At 37.3% G+C, this 16,514-nt stretch overlaps 1 protein-coding gene across 9 annotated transcripts in view; it reads left to right on the forward strand.

Moving 5' to 3' along the window:
* The window catches only part of PRKD3 (protein kinase D3), a 78,002-nt gene that overhangs the window by 26,638 nt on the left and 34,850 nt on the right, over window positions 1–16,514 (forward strand). For 7 of the 9 annotated variants that reach the window (XR_012422495.1, XR_012422494.1, XM_005576113.5 and 4 more), the window contains 4 exons: window positions 4,929–5,067; window positions 7,542–7,673; window positions 9,007–9,164; window positions 14,013–14,205. Coding sequence is in view for 7 of the 9 variants with exons in the window: in XM_005576113.5 (XP_005576170.1) it covers window positions 4,929–5,067; window positions 7,542–7,673; window positions 9,007–9,164; window positions 14,013–14,205 (622 nt within the window). In the remaining 2 variants the exon portion in view is untranslated. Of the gene's footprint in view, window positions 1–4,928; window positions 5,068–7,541; window positions 7,674–9,006; window positions 9,165–11,553; window positions 11,712–14,012; window positions 14,206–16,514 lie in introns of all 9 variants that reach the window. The other 2 variants (XM_074011959.1, XM_074011960.1) reach the window with 1 other exon arrangement.

Consider the following 16,514-nt stretch of genomic DNA (forward strand, 5'->3'; position numbering starts at 1 on the left):
GTGTGTGTATATATATATATATAAACGTATTGTCATGATAATTTTATGAAGTAGGCACTATTTTACAGATGGAAAAACTGAGGTTAAGTAACTTGGTTAAGATGATATAGTGAGATGGATGATTATTTTAACAAAGGCAGTTTGGCATTAGTTTTATTCCTTACCCCATAATCCATTAGTAGGGACTGGTAAAAGAAAACTATACATCTGTTTTAAAAAAAAAAAAAAAAAAAAGAATAAGAACTTTGTTAATGGAATGATGTCTAAAATATATTGCTAAGTGAAAAAAAAGCAAGCTGCAGAACAGTGTTTATAGCGTGCTGCCATTTGTGTAAAATGGAAGGAAAGGTATATTCATGTTTATTTGATATGTAAAGTATTTTCAGAAGGATTCTGAGAAAACTGGCAATACTGCTGACTACGGGACAGTTAATGAGGCAGCTAGGGCGTAGGTGTGCCATCTACTCTTTTTTGCCTTTTGAACTTTGAATAATTGCCTATTCAAAAACAAATAAAATTGTATTTTAAAAGAGTATATATTGTATCTGAAAGTATAAAGTAAATATCCATGAGTCTATATTGATATATATGTAAATGATTGGATGAATAAATAAGTGGGGGAAAATAGATAAATCTCCCATTTAGAAGAATTTCAAATAATTTGTGTAGATACTCCACCTTCAAGGAAAGGAAACAGACAAACCTTTCCACTTAAGTGCTCTGCTCATAGTGACTTACTTCCAAAGAGTATGTATAGAAAAGGTTGGGGGAAAGTAGCTTTGCAGTGGAGAATCCTGACAAACACTGCCTCAACCAACATCAGTGGTGATGTCGTGTTGATAGTAGGTGCCCTTGGCAGAATGTAGTGAGAATGGCACTTTACCTCTGTGGTCTGCCTCCCCAAAACCCATTACCCCAGTAATAATGAGAAGAACATCAGACAAATTCCAGTAGAGAGGCATCCGACAATATACCTGACCAGTACTTCTCAAAACAGCCAAGAATGTCAAAATCCAGCAAAGTCTGAGAAACTAACACAGCCCAAAAGGGGCCTATGGGGACATAACAGTTAAAGGTGATATGGTATGGATGGGATTCTTAAACAGAAAAAGGATATTAGGTAAAAACTAAGGAAATCTGAATAAAGTATGAGCCTTAGTTATTGATAATGTATGGCTATTGGGTTATTAATTATAATAAATATAACATGTAACTAATGTAAAATGTTAATAGGGGAAACTGGGTATGGGGTAGTATACAGGAACTCTGTACTATTGTCTACATTTTCTATAAATTTTAAACTGTTTTTAAAAGTAGATTTTTTAAAGCGTATATATAATATATACATTGAATATTTTAAAAGTAAATTTAAAATTCAGGTGTTCACCGCCTGTTCTCCAGGAGCTTAACTATAAACCTGAAATGATAGCCTAAGCATCCTTTGTTTTAAGCTCCACAGGTGGTTCTGAGGTGTGGCCAGAAATAAGACATTGTTTAGAGATCCACTCCTGCTTGAAAACCTATTTTCTGAATTTTTCAAAATCAGGAACAGTAAATCCTTGTATATTCAATTCATTAACAGTTTGGTTTTTGTTTGTTCTGTATAATTCTTCATAATGAATGTGTGCTCATGGTGTATTTCTTTTTAGGTGTATATCTTTAATATACACATGTCTCAAGACTTCTCATGTTTTTATTTCGGACTCTTACATAATTTCTAAATACCCTGCCAAACATACCTATAAATCATAGTCATGAATAGCAGAAATCTTTTTCACAGGCTGGTTATTATAATCTATCTGTTGTATAGATGAGTAGAGTATGAAAACATGTTGAAATGACTTTATTCTTTATCATTACCAACAGCTTTCTAGCCTCTAATATACATGTCTATTTTAAATATTTTGTAATATCTCACTGTAATTTCTTTACATGCTTTTAAGTCTCTTAATACCAACTTCATGTTGATACTATTTTTCATTAGGCCATGTGTTTATTAAGAAGGTTATATTTATTTTTTCCAATCATACATTAATTATTTTAATGTTGTTTTCCTTCTCAGTGTGTTTATTATTTAGGTCTTCAGTTACCGTTATTCAGGACTTCTGGTTTGGTCAAAACAGTATTGATGAGCCATATGATTTATCGAAGATAGTTTCTGGAGAGAAATTCCCTTGTCTTTTTCCATTTACTTGCTATAGTTTCTGGAGAGAAATGTCCTGTCTCTTTCCATTTACTTGCTGTATAATTCAGACTGATACTTTTCTGACTGATAGTGTCACCCTTTCTTCAGCATCTTGCTCTCTGGTCTCTTCCTGTTCCTGTTCCTCTACACAATGCTGTCAGCATTATCTTTTTAAAATACAGATTTAATCATGTTCCTGCCTTGCTCTGAAATCCTATGTCTCTTCTCCCTCTTAGGTATTCCTTAGTAATATAAACCACTGGTATTTATGGATCACAGTGCTGAGACTTTTACAGCCATCAAGTAATTTAATTTTGATAAGAACCTTGTAAAGCCAGCCTATAACTCCTATTATCCTCCATTTTATAAACAACTGATTTAGAGAAGTTAAGCAACCTTTCTAAGCACCTTAGAAAAGGTGCTATAGGTGCTATAGTTAGTAGGTGACAAAGTTTGAACATAGTAACAGGTTTCTCTGTTAGTGTGGCGCCAGTGGGGTTCCCTGTGCTTTTCTGCCCTCTTTATACCCAACTTTCCCCCATCTCATTCTTTAGTCTCAAGGCTCCACTTACCTTCTTCCATTTACCTTGTAACTTCTCATTGATGATACTTACACTTTCAACCTGTGGAAACTCTGCTTCTCTTTTTTTGTTCTGCTCAAATATCATACTGAATCCCTCTACTTCACCTTCCCAGTTAACATTTTTTATTCCTCCTCCTTCTATAATTTTTTTATTTTAATTTTGTTATTTGCCTTATACTATATATATTTGTGTTTGTTTCTGTCTTCCTACTAGATTGTAAGTTCCTGGAAGATAAGGACTGTTCTGTCTTTACAAACCGTGGGGCCAGTATCTTGCACTTACCAGACATGCAATAAGTCTGCCTTTTTGAAATCAGTATTATTTATACAAATAGTAGAGTGAGTGAGTTTGTTTGTGACGGAGTCTCATTCTGTCACCCAGGCTGGAGTGCAGTTGTGCAATCTTGGCTCACAGCAACCTCCCATCTACCAGATTCAAGTGATTCTCTTGCCTCAGCCTCCCAAGTAGCTGGGACTACAGACATGCACCACCACACCTGGCTAATTTTTGTATTTTTATTAGAGACAGCGTTTCACCATGTTGTCCAGGCTGGTCTCGAACTCCTGACCTCAGATGATCTGCCTGCCTTGGCCTTCTAAAGTGCCGGGATTACAGGCATGAGCCACCACATCTGGCCTTAGAGTTTTAATGAGGATGGAATGTGGAGTCCTTTGTCCTTACAAATTGTTGTAACTAAGTTATGAAGATATTTTATTCTCCAACTTAATAATTTGATAAAATTTAGTAAAATTTTAATTTTAAAATTAAAATGAAAATTCATTTTTTTGGTTTTGTATTTTCACTTGTATCTTTTTAATTGAGAATTCTTACACTGTTAGATATATGTTAAAGCATACTATGAGGTTTTACAAATACTATTGGTGACTCAAAAGGAGAATAGTATTACAAAAATTCTAAATATTTCTGTACTTTTCCATTCTACCCTGGTTAAAAAAACTATAAACTTGTAACTTTCTAATTAATCATTGTTTTTAATTTTTTTTTTAATTTAACTTTAAAAAATAGATTTGAGAGGCCAGTTGTGGTGGCTCATGCCTCTAATCCCAGCACTTTGGGAGGCTGAGGTTGGGGAATCACTTGAGTCTAGAAGTTCAACACCAGCCTGGGCAACACAGGGAGACCCCTGTCTCTACAAAACATAAAAAATTAGCTGGCAGTGGTGGCATGCATCTGTGGTCCCAGCTACTTGGGAGGCTGAGGTGGGAGGATCACTTGAGCCTCGGAGTTTGAGGCTGCAGTGATGAACTGTGATCACATCACTGTACTCATCCTGAGCAACAGAACAAGACCCTGTCTCAAAAAAAAGTTTTGAGAACTCTTCAGAAGTATATACAGGAGTTTTCTAATGAGAAAATTAAGGCCAGAAAATGAGATGAAGCTAGGTTAGTGTTTGCACCTAAAACACATTCCGTAAGATCCAAGACCGATGGTAAAATTGGGCTACAAATTTGACTGTGCTTTTTCCGTTGGGCAAAGTAAACAGGAAAACATGTTAACTTACATGAGCAAATTGTTCATGTTATAAAATCAACCAGATTAAGTTATTTTATGGGTGGGTCTTCACAGAGAAGGGCTACCATATGAAATAGGTAAATGATATCTTCAGCAACATCTCTGTGACAAATGCATTTAGTTTAGTGAGACTGATTCATATCAGACCATTTGATGCAGGCAGATGACATGGTGTCATTTATTAAAGGATATTTTATGAGGAACCCAAATAAGTCAGTGAGCATTTAAAATTCTGAGATTTACTGAAGAATTTTGAAATATCTAGAGCAGCATGTCTCAAGGCGCTGGAAAGACTGCTTATCTTTCAGGCTAAGAATACAGTAGCAATAGGTTTAAGATTATATTCTCCATCACTAACTGAATATAGAAATCCTGTATTTGTAAGAGACAAGTATTTTAAAATCATTAATGATTATTTATTTGTAAATTTACTTTTCTATTTTTCTTGAACTTTAAAATTAACCAGGATGCTTGAGTATGTGGATCACCATTTAGGTATCAATAGAGTGGTTAGCAAATAGTGTTAGGTTAAAACACTATGTTTTAAATTATTTGATAAAATTGAAACATTTACTTATAAAAATAGAAAGCTGTGGTTATACTGATATAGGACTATTATCCCTCAGTTTCCAGAGTGTGGATTCTTTGGCATGTATGACAAAATTCTTCTCTTTCGCCATGACATGAACTCAGAAAATATTTTGCAGCTGATTACCTCAGCAGATGAAATACATGAAGGAGACCTAGTAGAAGTGGTTCTTTCAGGTAAGTAAGTGGCTTTTTAAATGTTACTGCCTTTTTCCCCCCAAAGAGCCTAATTTTCTCTACTAAATGCTGCAATTCAATTATATTTGGTCTTTGTACTATTGTTACTTAATTTCTTTCATCTCTAATAATGGTCACCATATGATTTTTCCTTTCAGGAATGTTATATCACCATTAAGAAAGAAAAATAGGCCGGGCACGGTGGCTTACGCCTGTAATCCCAGCACTTTGGGAGGCCGAGGCGGGCAGATCACGAGGTCAGGAGATTGAGACTATCCTGGCTAACACTGTGAAACCCCGTCTCTACTAAAAAATGCAAAAAATTAGCCAGTCGTGGTGGCAGGCACCTGTAGTCCCAGCTGCTCGGGAGGCTGAGGCAGGAGAATGGCGTGAACCTGGGAGGCAGAGCTTGCAGTGAGCTGAAATGGTGCCACTGCACTCCAGCCTGGGGACAGAGCGAGACTCCGTCTCAAAAAAAAAAAAAGAAAGAAAAATAGCTGGCAACCGTGGCTCACATCTGTAAGCCCAGCACTTTGGGAGGCTGAGGCAGGAGGATTGCTTATCTCAGGAGTTTGAGACCAGCCTGAGCAGCATACCTCATCTCTACTAAAAATTAAAAAAAAAAAAAAAAAAAAAGCCAGGCATGGTCACATGTAACTGTAGTCTTAGCTACTTGGGAGGATGAGGTGGGAGGATTGTCTGATCCTGGGTGACTGAGGCTACAGTGGGCCATGGTCACACCACTGCACTTCCTCCTGGACAACAGAGGAAGACTTGTCTCTTTAAAAAAAAAAAAGAAAAGAAAAGAAAGGCCAGGCGCGGTGGCTCACGCCTGTAATCCCAGCACTTTCGGAGGCGAGGCAGGCAGATCACGAAGTCAGGAGATCGAGACCATCCTGGCTAACATGGTGAAACCCCCTCTCTACTAAAAATACAAAAAAAAAATTGGCCAGGCATGGTGGTGGGCGCCTAGTCCCAGCTACTTGGGAGGCTGAGGCAGGAGAATGGTGTGAACCTGGGAGGCGTAGCTTGCAGCGAGCTGAGATCGCGCCACTGCACTCCAGCCTGGGCAACAGAGCAAGATTCTGTCTCAAAAAAAAAAAAGGAAAAAATCAGGATAGGAAGATAAACTGAATTACTGGAACGTTACTAAGCTAAGGAAATTATTTGGTCTGAAAGAAATATACTCTTCTCTGAGTCAAACAAATAAAACAGTTACACTGAAATTGTTTTTTCCCTTCCCCCACCCACATTTCTGTAAAGAGCATAAAAGAAGAAAATTGGGGTTTAGAAAAGAGAATCAGGAAAAAAGAAGTAATGAAGATATGGAAGAGGAAATTACAATGCTGGTTATTTCTGTGGCTTTAAAATAAAAAATGCTCTTTCCCTTTTTGTCCCACTGGTTTTTTTTCCACCTTTCTCTTTTTCTACCTCACCCATTCTTGCCATACATTGTTTTTTAATTCCCACTGTTTGCCATCTCATCCAGCAGCAATGTGGGCAAGATAATAAGGAGTGAAAAGGAAGAAAAAATGCCATAATAATGCACATAGTAGGTCTGCAGTACTTTTTGTTTGGCAAGGAGGAGAACTGATGGAAGAAAGGAAGCAAGCTGGGCAGCTATGTGTCAGAACCTTGCTACCAAGTTCCCTTTTCTCAAATTCACCTTTGAGCCTTTTCTTGAGATCCTCTCTCTCCTTATTAGTCCCCACTCCTCTCATCTTATATTTCTGATTCTGTCATTCATCTCACTCCCTGCTATACTGACCATTCATCTTCTATACAGCAACCCCAAACCATCTCTGTATTTCCCAATCTTTGCCTTCCTCTTCACTCCTGACGAGTTTCACTCCCTGTCTCACCTGGAAGTCCTGCTCACATCTCTTCCTTCTCTACTCTGGACCCCATCAGACTACAGTGTATCCACTAATGACTTGCAGGTTGAGGTGAGAGGAAGTTCCTTGGGTCTACTGTCCAGTGTTCACTAACGGGAAAGGAGTTTCTTTCTCTTATCCACTAGGACTGTGGAGAACAGACCAACAAGTATATCCTGGGATCCTAAGTTAGGATTCAGTATCTTTTTCTACAGAAATGTTTCTGTAAATAGAAGTTAAGTTCCATACTACTTTTTACTTTAGTGTTCTATATCCCACTGTGTAAGTTAAGCAGTTTTTAATTGGCTAAAGTAGACCTAACTTCTATTTGTAATCTTGTCATTATGAGAAAATGCTGTTGGAGTTCCAAATAACTAACCTACTACCTGCTTCTTGAGCTCAAATGATTAGCAGCAAATGGACTTCCTAGAGTTTGAAATCAAAATATTAAATGCTGAAAATAATTTACTTTTATGGTCCAGTGAAACTTTCAGAGAAAAAATGATTCTGTGTACTTTGACATAAATGAATATGGGAGCATTCTTAATCTTATCGTAGTTACAAATATAAGGTGTATTTTAATGCTTTTCTTTTTTTAAGCTTTAGCCACAGTAGAAGATTTCCAGATCCGTCCACATACTCTCTATGTACATTCTTACAAAGCTCCTACTTTCTGTGATTACTGTGGTGAGATGCTCTGGGGATTGGTACGTCAGGGACTGAAATGTGAAGGTATGTGTTCTAAAATTTTTGTGATCATTTGAAATAAGATTCCACATTTGCATTTTTTATTAGTGAAAAGATGATGAGCTGTTGACTAGGGTGGTAACAAGGATTTAGATTGGAGAGATCAGGACTCATTCTGTCTCTGCCACCTACTCCTTCATATTCTTGAGCAAATTACTAAACCTCTTAAGATTAATTTCTCTGTAAAATACCTTCTGCCCTACTGGTTTTGTAAAGAGTAAATGGTTAAATTGGGTAATAGGGTTAAATATTTAGTACAGTGTAATGGTGTAATGGCTCCATAAATATTCATGTTGTTTTTGTTTTAAAAAAGTTTTCTTGGCCAGGCACGGTGGCTCACGCCTGTAATCCTAGCACTTTGGGATGCCGAGGCGGGTGGATCACTTGAAGTCAGAAGTTTGAGACCAGCCTGGCCAACATGACGAAACCCTGTCTTTACTAAAAATACAAAAAATTAGCCGGGCGTGGTGGCCTACATCTGTAATCCCAGCTACTTGGGAGGCTGGGGCAGGAGAATCGCTTGAACCCGGGAGGCGGAGGTTGCAGTGAGCCGAGATTGCACAATTGCACTCCAGCCTGGGTGAAAGAAAAAAAAAAGTTGTCTCCTACATTCAGCTAAATTGTCAAATTTGTTCTGAATTAGAATTGCTAGGAGTAGGACACAGGTGCACATTTCTGATGAAGAAACAGTCTTCTAAGGTGGAGGGTCAATAAACTTTTTCTGTAGAGGGACAGGGAGTAAATGTTTTAGACTTTGTTGGCCATATGGTCTCTGTCATGATTTAACTTTGCTATTACATTGTGAAACCAGTCATAGACAATATGTAAACAAATAGATATGGCTGTGTTCCAATAAAACTTTATTTAGGAACATCAAAATTTGAGTTTCATAAAATTTTCATGTCACAGGAGGAATTTGGTACAGAGGCCATAGTTTGCTAACCAGTGCTTTAAGCCAGTGGTTCTCAAACCGTATTGTGCATCCTAAAACACACTTGCTGGGTCTCATCCCCGTAGTTTCTAACTCAGTAGATCTGGGGTGGAGCCTTGTTATTTACATTTCTAACAAATTTCCAGGTGGTCGCCTTAGGGACCACACTTCAAGAACCACTGCTGTAGCTGACTTATCCTTTTTACACATTTCCTTTTCTTCTTGAATTCATTAGCTTCCACTTAGCCTGCCGTCAGGGTTCTTAATTAGGGTAGGTATGGCTAACAGAAAATATGTTAAATAAAAGAAGCAGTGGTTTTTATGTATCACACTTAAATAGTAAAGTTTTTTTTTAATCTTATATTTTACCTTGTAAAATATGTTTAGGCTGTGGATTAAATTACCATAAACGATGTGCCTTCAAGATTCCAAATAACTGTAGTGGAGTAAGAAAGAGACGTCTGTCAAATGTATCTTTACCGGGACCCGGCCTCTCAGTTCCAAGACCCCTACAGCCTGAATATGTAGCCCTTCCCAGTGAAGAGGTACGTATTCTAGACGTTTTACTAGTTATTCTCTATGTTTCTACAGGGTGTATGACATCATTCTGGAACATAATTTGTACGCTAAAGAATGGTAATACTGCTGCACTTAAGAAACATAAAATGTAGTAATGGAGACAGGACTTACAAGTAGTAATGAATTCCTTTTTGTACACTTTGGGATGTTATTATGATTTGTACCACTGCTTTAACCTTCCAGCCAGTATCCTGGCTCCTGGTCTCCATACTTCATCTTTTTTTTTTTTTTTTTTTTTTAATTTTTGTTTTTTTGAGATGGAGTCTTGCTCTGTTGCCCAGGCTGGAGTGCAGTAGCACGGTCTCTGCTCACTGCAACCTCCACCTCACGGGTTCAAGTGATTCTTCTACCTCAGCCTCCCGAGTAGCTGAGATTACAGATGCGTGCCACCACACCCAGCTAATTTTTTATTTTTAGTAGAGACATGGTTTCACCGTGTTGGCCAGGCTGGTCTTGAACTCCTGACCTTGTGATGCGGCCCGCCGCAGCCTCCCAAAGTTCTGGGATTACAGGCATGAGCCACTACTATCTGCAGATCTGTATACAGATAAGACAGTTGAGACAGAGCAGTTAAGTGACTTGTGTGAAGTCAGAGAGCAAATTAGTAAGATAGTGGAATTAAACCCAGATCTCATTATTAATAAGTCAGTGATTTTTTTTCCTAATACAGTATACCTCTCAAGGGCAAAGGCAGTAGATCCAGGAAAAAAGAAATAACTCCCTTGTACATTTGATAGTATTTGAAATGACTTCTATCTGTAGGTTTTAATCTTATTATTTAGTTGTTTCTATAACTTCTCTGATCTTCTGTAAATTAATGGCAAAATCAAGGCCTTGTCTTGGTACTATGATCATTATATTTTGCTAAGTTGAGACACCAGAGTAAAAGCTTTTGAAATCCTTTCACAAAAATTCCATCTTCTCCTATTATTTACCCCTAGTGTGAGATTTTTAAAGGATAAAAAGAGTGCTGTGGCACAACGGACTGAAAATGAGGGGTTGGTATAAACCTACAGAAGAGCCTGGAAAAGATTAGTAGGAAAAAGTTAGTGCATCTTATACACTGAACTGCACAGAGGACTTACCTAGGAATGAGGACAGTAGAATAGAGGTATGTTAAGAGCCCCACAAATGATGCTGGTATGCCACCTATGCCCAGTTGAGTATTACTAGATTAGGAAATAGCAGAAGGACAGAGAAAGTGGAGAAGGTATTACATTTATCATTAGTTTATATTTTATCTTGAACATGAAAACTCCTTAGGGAAGTATAAGAAGTGCAGTTACATGTCTGAAGTGGTTAGATTGTTCAGAGTATTTTTAAACAATTAGAACTTATAGCATGGAAGGGCTTTCAAGGTTTACTTTAGTCTGTTCAAGCATAGTCTCAAAAAAAAGAAGGCAGAGTAAGAGAAGAGTCTGTGGGGGAAAATTAGAAGAAAGGATGAGTGGAGTAGGAAGGAATGGAGGAGATACCAGTTAGGAAGAAAGAACCCCTGAAGCTCAACCAAGGTTAGAGAAGAACTAACTCACAGTGGCTGCCCATTAAGAGCCTCATAAAGTATCATGTGCCAGGCTTTATGCTAGGTACTTTCCTTTTGTCATATAACCCTCATCACAGTCCTAAGAGGTATAGGGGCTATCCTGATTTTATAGTTAGGAGAAATGGGTAAGAAACGGGTTTCTAAGGAGTCAAGATATTAAACTTCACTAAATAGTAAGATAAGCTTGAAAATGGGCAAGTTAGGAGTAGAAACTTTTTATCTTTTTTTTTTTTTTTTTTTTTGAGGTGGAAAAAGAAATGTGCTAAAGGAAATACTTGTCTGTTTCACTCTGTCACCCAGGCTGTAGTGCAGTGGTGTCATCTCGGCTCACTGCAGCCTCCAACTCCCAGGTTCAAGCGATTCTCCTGACTCAGCCTCTTGAATTCCTGAGATTACAGGCGCCTGCCACCATGCCCGATTAATTTTCGTATTGTTAGTAGAGAGGGGATTTCACCATGTTGGACCAGGCTGGCCTTGAACTCCTCAGGTGTTCTGCCTGCCTTGGCCTCCCAAAGTGCTAGGATTACATGCATGAGCCACTGCGCCTGGCCAGGAGTAGAAACTTTTGAATCTGACTCTAAGGTTGTTTTTGTTTACGTGTAAGAAGTCAGTTTCTGTTATGTCTGTTATAATGTCAGTCTAAAGCAGAGGTGTCCAGTCTTTTGGCTTCCCTGGGCTACACTGGAAGAAGAATTGTCTTGGGCCACATATATACTAACACTAATGATAGCTGATGCACTAAAATTTAAAAAAAAAAAAAAATCTCATAACGTTTTAAGAAAGTTTACAAATTTGTCTTGGGCTTCGTTCAGAGCTGTCTTGGGCTGCCTGTGGCTGCAGGTTGAACAGGTTTGGTCTAAAGGGAATCCAGTAAAGAGATGGAAGAATAGAAGAAGATTGTTCATTGAATTTGGTTAAAATGGGACCACTGGGATTCAAGAAACCAGAATTGAGTGCTGCCTGCTTGAAGGTAAAACAGACAGTATTCCCTTGAGCACATTCGGGAGAATTCCTTAGGGGTTTGGGAGGATAGAATCAATCTAGAAAGAAAATGTTGAATCTGAGTGTGTGTAAAACTGGAGAATTGCTGGGCGCGGTGGCACACGCCTGTAATCCCAGCACTTTCGGGGGCGGGAGGATCACCTGAAGTCGGGAGTTCAAGACCAGCCTGGCCAACATGGTGAAACCCCATCTCTACTAAAAATACAAAATTAGCTGGGCGTGGTGGCATGCTCCTGTAATCCCAGCTACTTGGGAGGCTGAGGCAGGAGAATCGCTTGAACCCAGGAGGCAGAGGTTGCAGTGAGCCGAGATTGTGCCATTGCACTCCAGCCTGGGCAAAAACAGTGAAAATCCATCTCAAAAAAAAAAAAAAAAGAAAAAAACGGAGAATTTCACTAATACACCAAAGCTGATTAAATATACATAATTGAGGAATTACCCATTTTAAAAATGTGTTTTTATTCCCTTTATTTTATATATAATTGAGAGTTGACCATATTGTTACAACGTTTTTGTGAGCAATTACTTTGGCAAATGTTAACTTAAGCTGTGGAAATAATCAGATTACTTTTAGAAAATTACTGGTTGTACATTAATAAGAAATAATAGTTGAAGCTAAGCACTAATTTGTATATAGGGGACATTAAAACAAGAAAGAACTTCCACTCAGTTCTAGTTACTGATTTCAGTGGTCTCATTTTAACCAAATTTTCTACATAACTATACCAACATCCTCCTCCATCCAATTAAGTCTGCCATACCTTTCTTGCCATCCTCACCCAATAGTGTGGCAATCCACTGTTACTGATGGGATTGGATTATGCAGAGATAAATTAAAATGGGAAAAAGGGGCCGGGTGCAGTGGCTCATGCCTGTAATCCCAGCACTTTGGGAGGCTGAGGCGAGCGCATCACCTGAGGTCAGGAGTTCGAGACCAACCTGGCCAACATGGTGAAACCCGTCTCTACTAAAAATACAGAATTAGCCAGGTGTGGTGGCACATGCCTGTAATCCCAGCTACTTGGGAGGCTGAGACAGGAGAATCGCTTGAACCCAAGAGGTGGAGGTTGCAGTAAGCCGAGATCATGCCATTGCACTCCAGCCTGGGCAACAAGAGCAAAACTCCGTCTCAAAAAGAAAAACAAAATAGTTCCTATACTATCAGTCTGAGGCATTATATAGTGCTCTTCTCCAACCAGTTGTTTTGTCCTTTTCCTTTTCGTCCCCCCTTTTTTTTTATTTTTTCTCCTCTCCTTACTTCTCCCTTGCACTTCCCTGTCTCTTGGTTTTTTCTGACTTCTTTTCCTTCCCTTGGTTGAACATGTTAATGTAGAATTGCCCAACTTCTCTGACTTACAAACATTACCAGTTATAGAAGGCATCTGAAAGATCTCAGGACCTCAGTTCTGGCAGTGAGGATGCAAGCAGGTACAGCAAAATCTGTTAATATAGCTAGATGGTAGTTGAGTATTAGGATTTTGTGCTTGAGAATTTGGATTATGTTTTATTCAATTTTGTGTCCCTAGTATATAATAGGGCCTGGCATATAATAATCAGTGAATATGTGTTGAATGAATGGAATGAACCACATTGACCTGGGTGATCTATAGTTTAGTTTGATTATTCTCTTCATATAGAAAGGGTCATAGTTACCAAAATCTACTTACCCCTCAGGTTACAAAAATTTTTAATTCGTGCCTTCTTTAATTTTGCTTTTTGTTCATCTGGTAGAAAAACCCAAACAATTGGAAAATAAAGGAACTTCTTAAAGCTGAGTTACTGAAACTATTGTTTTAATTAGTTTTGTATCTGCCATTGTTTATCATTATTAATTAAACTTAAAATGTATGCACATATTTTAGTATTAAGATAAATTTGAAAATCTAAAATGTGTTTCAAAATATATTCAGATGTCATTCAGTAATGCAAAATGAGCAACAATAATACTTTCTGAATTTATTTGTTTTAAAGTTTGTGGGTTTTATTGTAAAGTGCTGAAATGTGCCTGGCAAATAATAATCAGCAAATATGTACCTGAGAATTAACGTATCTTAGATTTTTTTTAAGCATAAATATTAGCAAAAAGAATCTGCGTTTTTCTCATTCAAAGACTGGTAAATTAAACATTGCAAAGGAAACTGCTGAGAACAACATTTTTAGAGTTTTTTGGCTTTAGTGTTTGAAATAAATGATTCTTGTGGTTAAGCTCTGCTCCCACTACTTTGTTTTTAATACTGACTTACACTTATGAAAATTACTTATGTTATAGTCACATGTCCACCAGGAACCAAGTAAGAGAATTCCTTCTTGGAGTGGTCGCCCAATCTGGATGGAAAAGATGGTAATGTGCAGAGTGAAAGTTCCACACACATTTGCTGTTCACTCTTATACCCGTCCCACGATATGTCAGTACTGCAAACGGTTATTGAAAGGCCTGTTTCGCCAAGGAATGCAGTGTAAAGGTAGGATTCGGTGTTTTCCCTAAGTAAAATTTATGTCTGTTTTTGTTATTAAATATAAGTTTAAAATATTTATATTTCAGAAGCATTAGCCAAAGAAATTATTGTCATAATTGTTAACTTATATAAAGGAAAGAGAAATATGAACAAAATAGAAATGTGTGTGTAAACTACTACTACTACTACTATCTGCAGTGTGTATTATTACGTGCCAGGCACTATAGTAAAACAGTAAACAAAACTTTACATACTCAGTCTTCAAAGCAATTATATGTGAATTATGCTTTTGTTAGTATTCCAGTAGTAACAGATGTTACTAATAGGAGTTACTATTAACTATTAATAGTAATAGGAGTAGTAGTAATAGGAGTTAGTAAAAATAGGAGTCATTTTTCATTTTATAGACATAGATTAGGTAACTTGCTTAAGATCATGTAGCTAGTAAACAGAAAAACTAGAATGTGGACCTCTGAGAATGGCTTCTTCACCTGTATGCTTATCACTTGCCAATATAGAATAGCTAGTAGGCAGCAAAGCTGATCCTTGAGGTTTTATGTCTTTTTGATTCCAGAGCCAGACACTAAACAAAATAAAAATAACGCTTTCTTCTTTTCATTAAATATTTATTATACACACACACGAGCATACTGCAAGAGTTTTGTGGTTTTTTGTTTTTAAGTATGTAGTTAGGAGAATTGTACAAAAACTGTCATTCCCGAGAATAATCACACTGAAATAGGTAGGACGTCATAGAAGCTACTGAAATTATGATAGGGACCACCCTTATTTGGATACTAACCCAGCACACTATTACACTATTCTCGAAACATCTCTTAATGAAACAGGTTTTTAGGCCGGGCGCGGTGGCTCAAGCCTGTAATCCCAGCACTTTGGGAGGCCGAGGCGGGTGGATCACGAGGTCAGGAGATCGAGACTATCCTGGCTAACATGGTGAAACCCCGTCTCTACTAAAAATACAAAAAACTAGCCGGGCGTGGTGGCGGGCGCCTGTAGTCTCAGCTACTTGGGAGGCTGAGGCGGGAGAATGGCGTGAACCCGGGAGGCGGAGCTTGCAGTGAGCCGAGATCACGCCACTGCACTCCAGCCTGGGAGACACAGCGAGACTCCGTCTCAAAAAAAAAAAAAAAAAAAGGTTTTTAATAGCATACTGGAATAATTATTTGCTTATAATTATATAATGCTTTTATGCTTTTTAAAGATGATTTTATCTTTTTATCTCATATCTTCTCAGCAATGCTGTACAGTAGAAACTATGTTTTCACAGTAGAGTGAAAACTAAAATAGAATGTAAATGTCTTAGATTATTAGACTGAGCCAGGATAGGATGTAAGTAGTCCAAGTATAATCTTGTATACTTTTTTCATGTAATTAGCAGTTCTTGGTATTGTACTTTTTATATAGTAGAAGTATTTGTGGAATTGAATTATCAAGTGATCTAAATAAAACATTAGGGTTGAGGGTTTTGTAACAAGAAATTCTTGCTTACAAGACAGAGTAAGATAATTGTATATAAGCTTAAGCATATAAGAAAATAAAGCTTTCCTTGACAGTGTATGACAGCACACGAGAACATCAAATGGGGAATAGGTTATACATTTGTTGTCAGGTATTTTATAACTATTAGGCATTATAACATGATGAAATTTTATTTCAACGACTTGCTTTGACTATGAGTTACTACATAAATTAATACTTTAAAATATCAACATAAAAATGTATTGGCAAGCAGCCACTGAAAAATGTTTTGGGAAGAACATTAGTAACAGATGTACAAATTCTAGCCAACAAATAATCTTAATGAAGGTAGTTAATATTGCTGTTCTGCTTAGCAGAACAGAAACATTCTTAAACCATATGCAGAAAAGTACAGTATTTTGTAGTGCAACTAAAATAAATATGAATGAATTTTTACATAAACCCGTTAATTCTGCTACTGGGTTATTCAACGTTTTAGGGTTCTAGACGAAGAATCTTCTATGCTTATATTGGTTCAGAAAATGGTAGGTTTTATTTCAGTATAGTTAAGCTACTTCATTTATTAATAAAATAATTATAATTCAGTGATTTCCCTATTTTAATAGTATGAATTAAGATACTTAAAACATAAAAGTATTTTCATTTGTCAGTCTATGAAAGAAAAATGATTTCATTAAGATAAAACCATTATACTGGATCATTTGAGAAAATGCACAATTCCAAGAATTCATTCATCTGTTTGTCTTTATTTTCTACTTCGATGTATAAAAACTTCAAGGTAGCTTAAAAGCATATGTAAAATATAAAAGAGCATA

This window comes from Macaca fascicularis, chromosome 13 (genome assembly GCF_037993035.2).
Source record: "Macaca fascicularis isolate 582-1 chromosome 13, T2T-MFA8v1.1".
Lineage (NCBI taxonomy): Eukaryota > Metazoa > Chordata > Mammalia > Primates > Cercopithecidae > Macaca > Macaca fascicularis.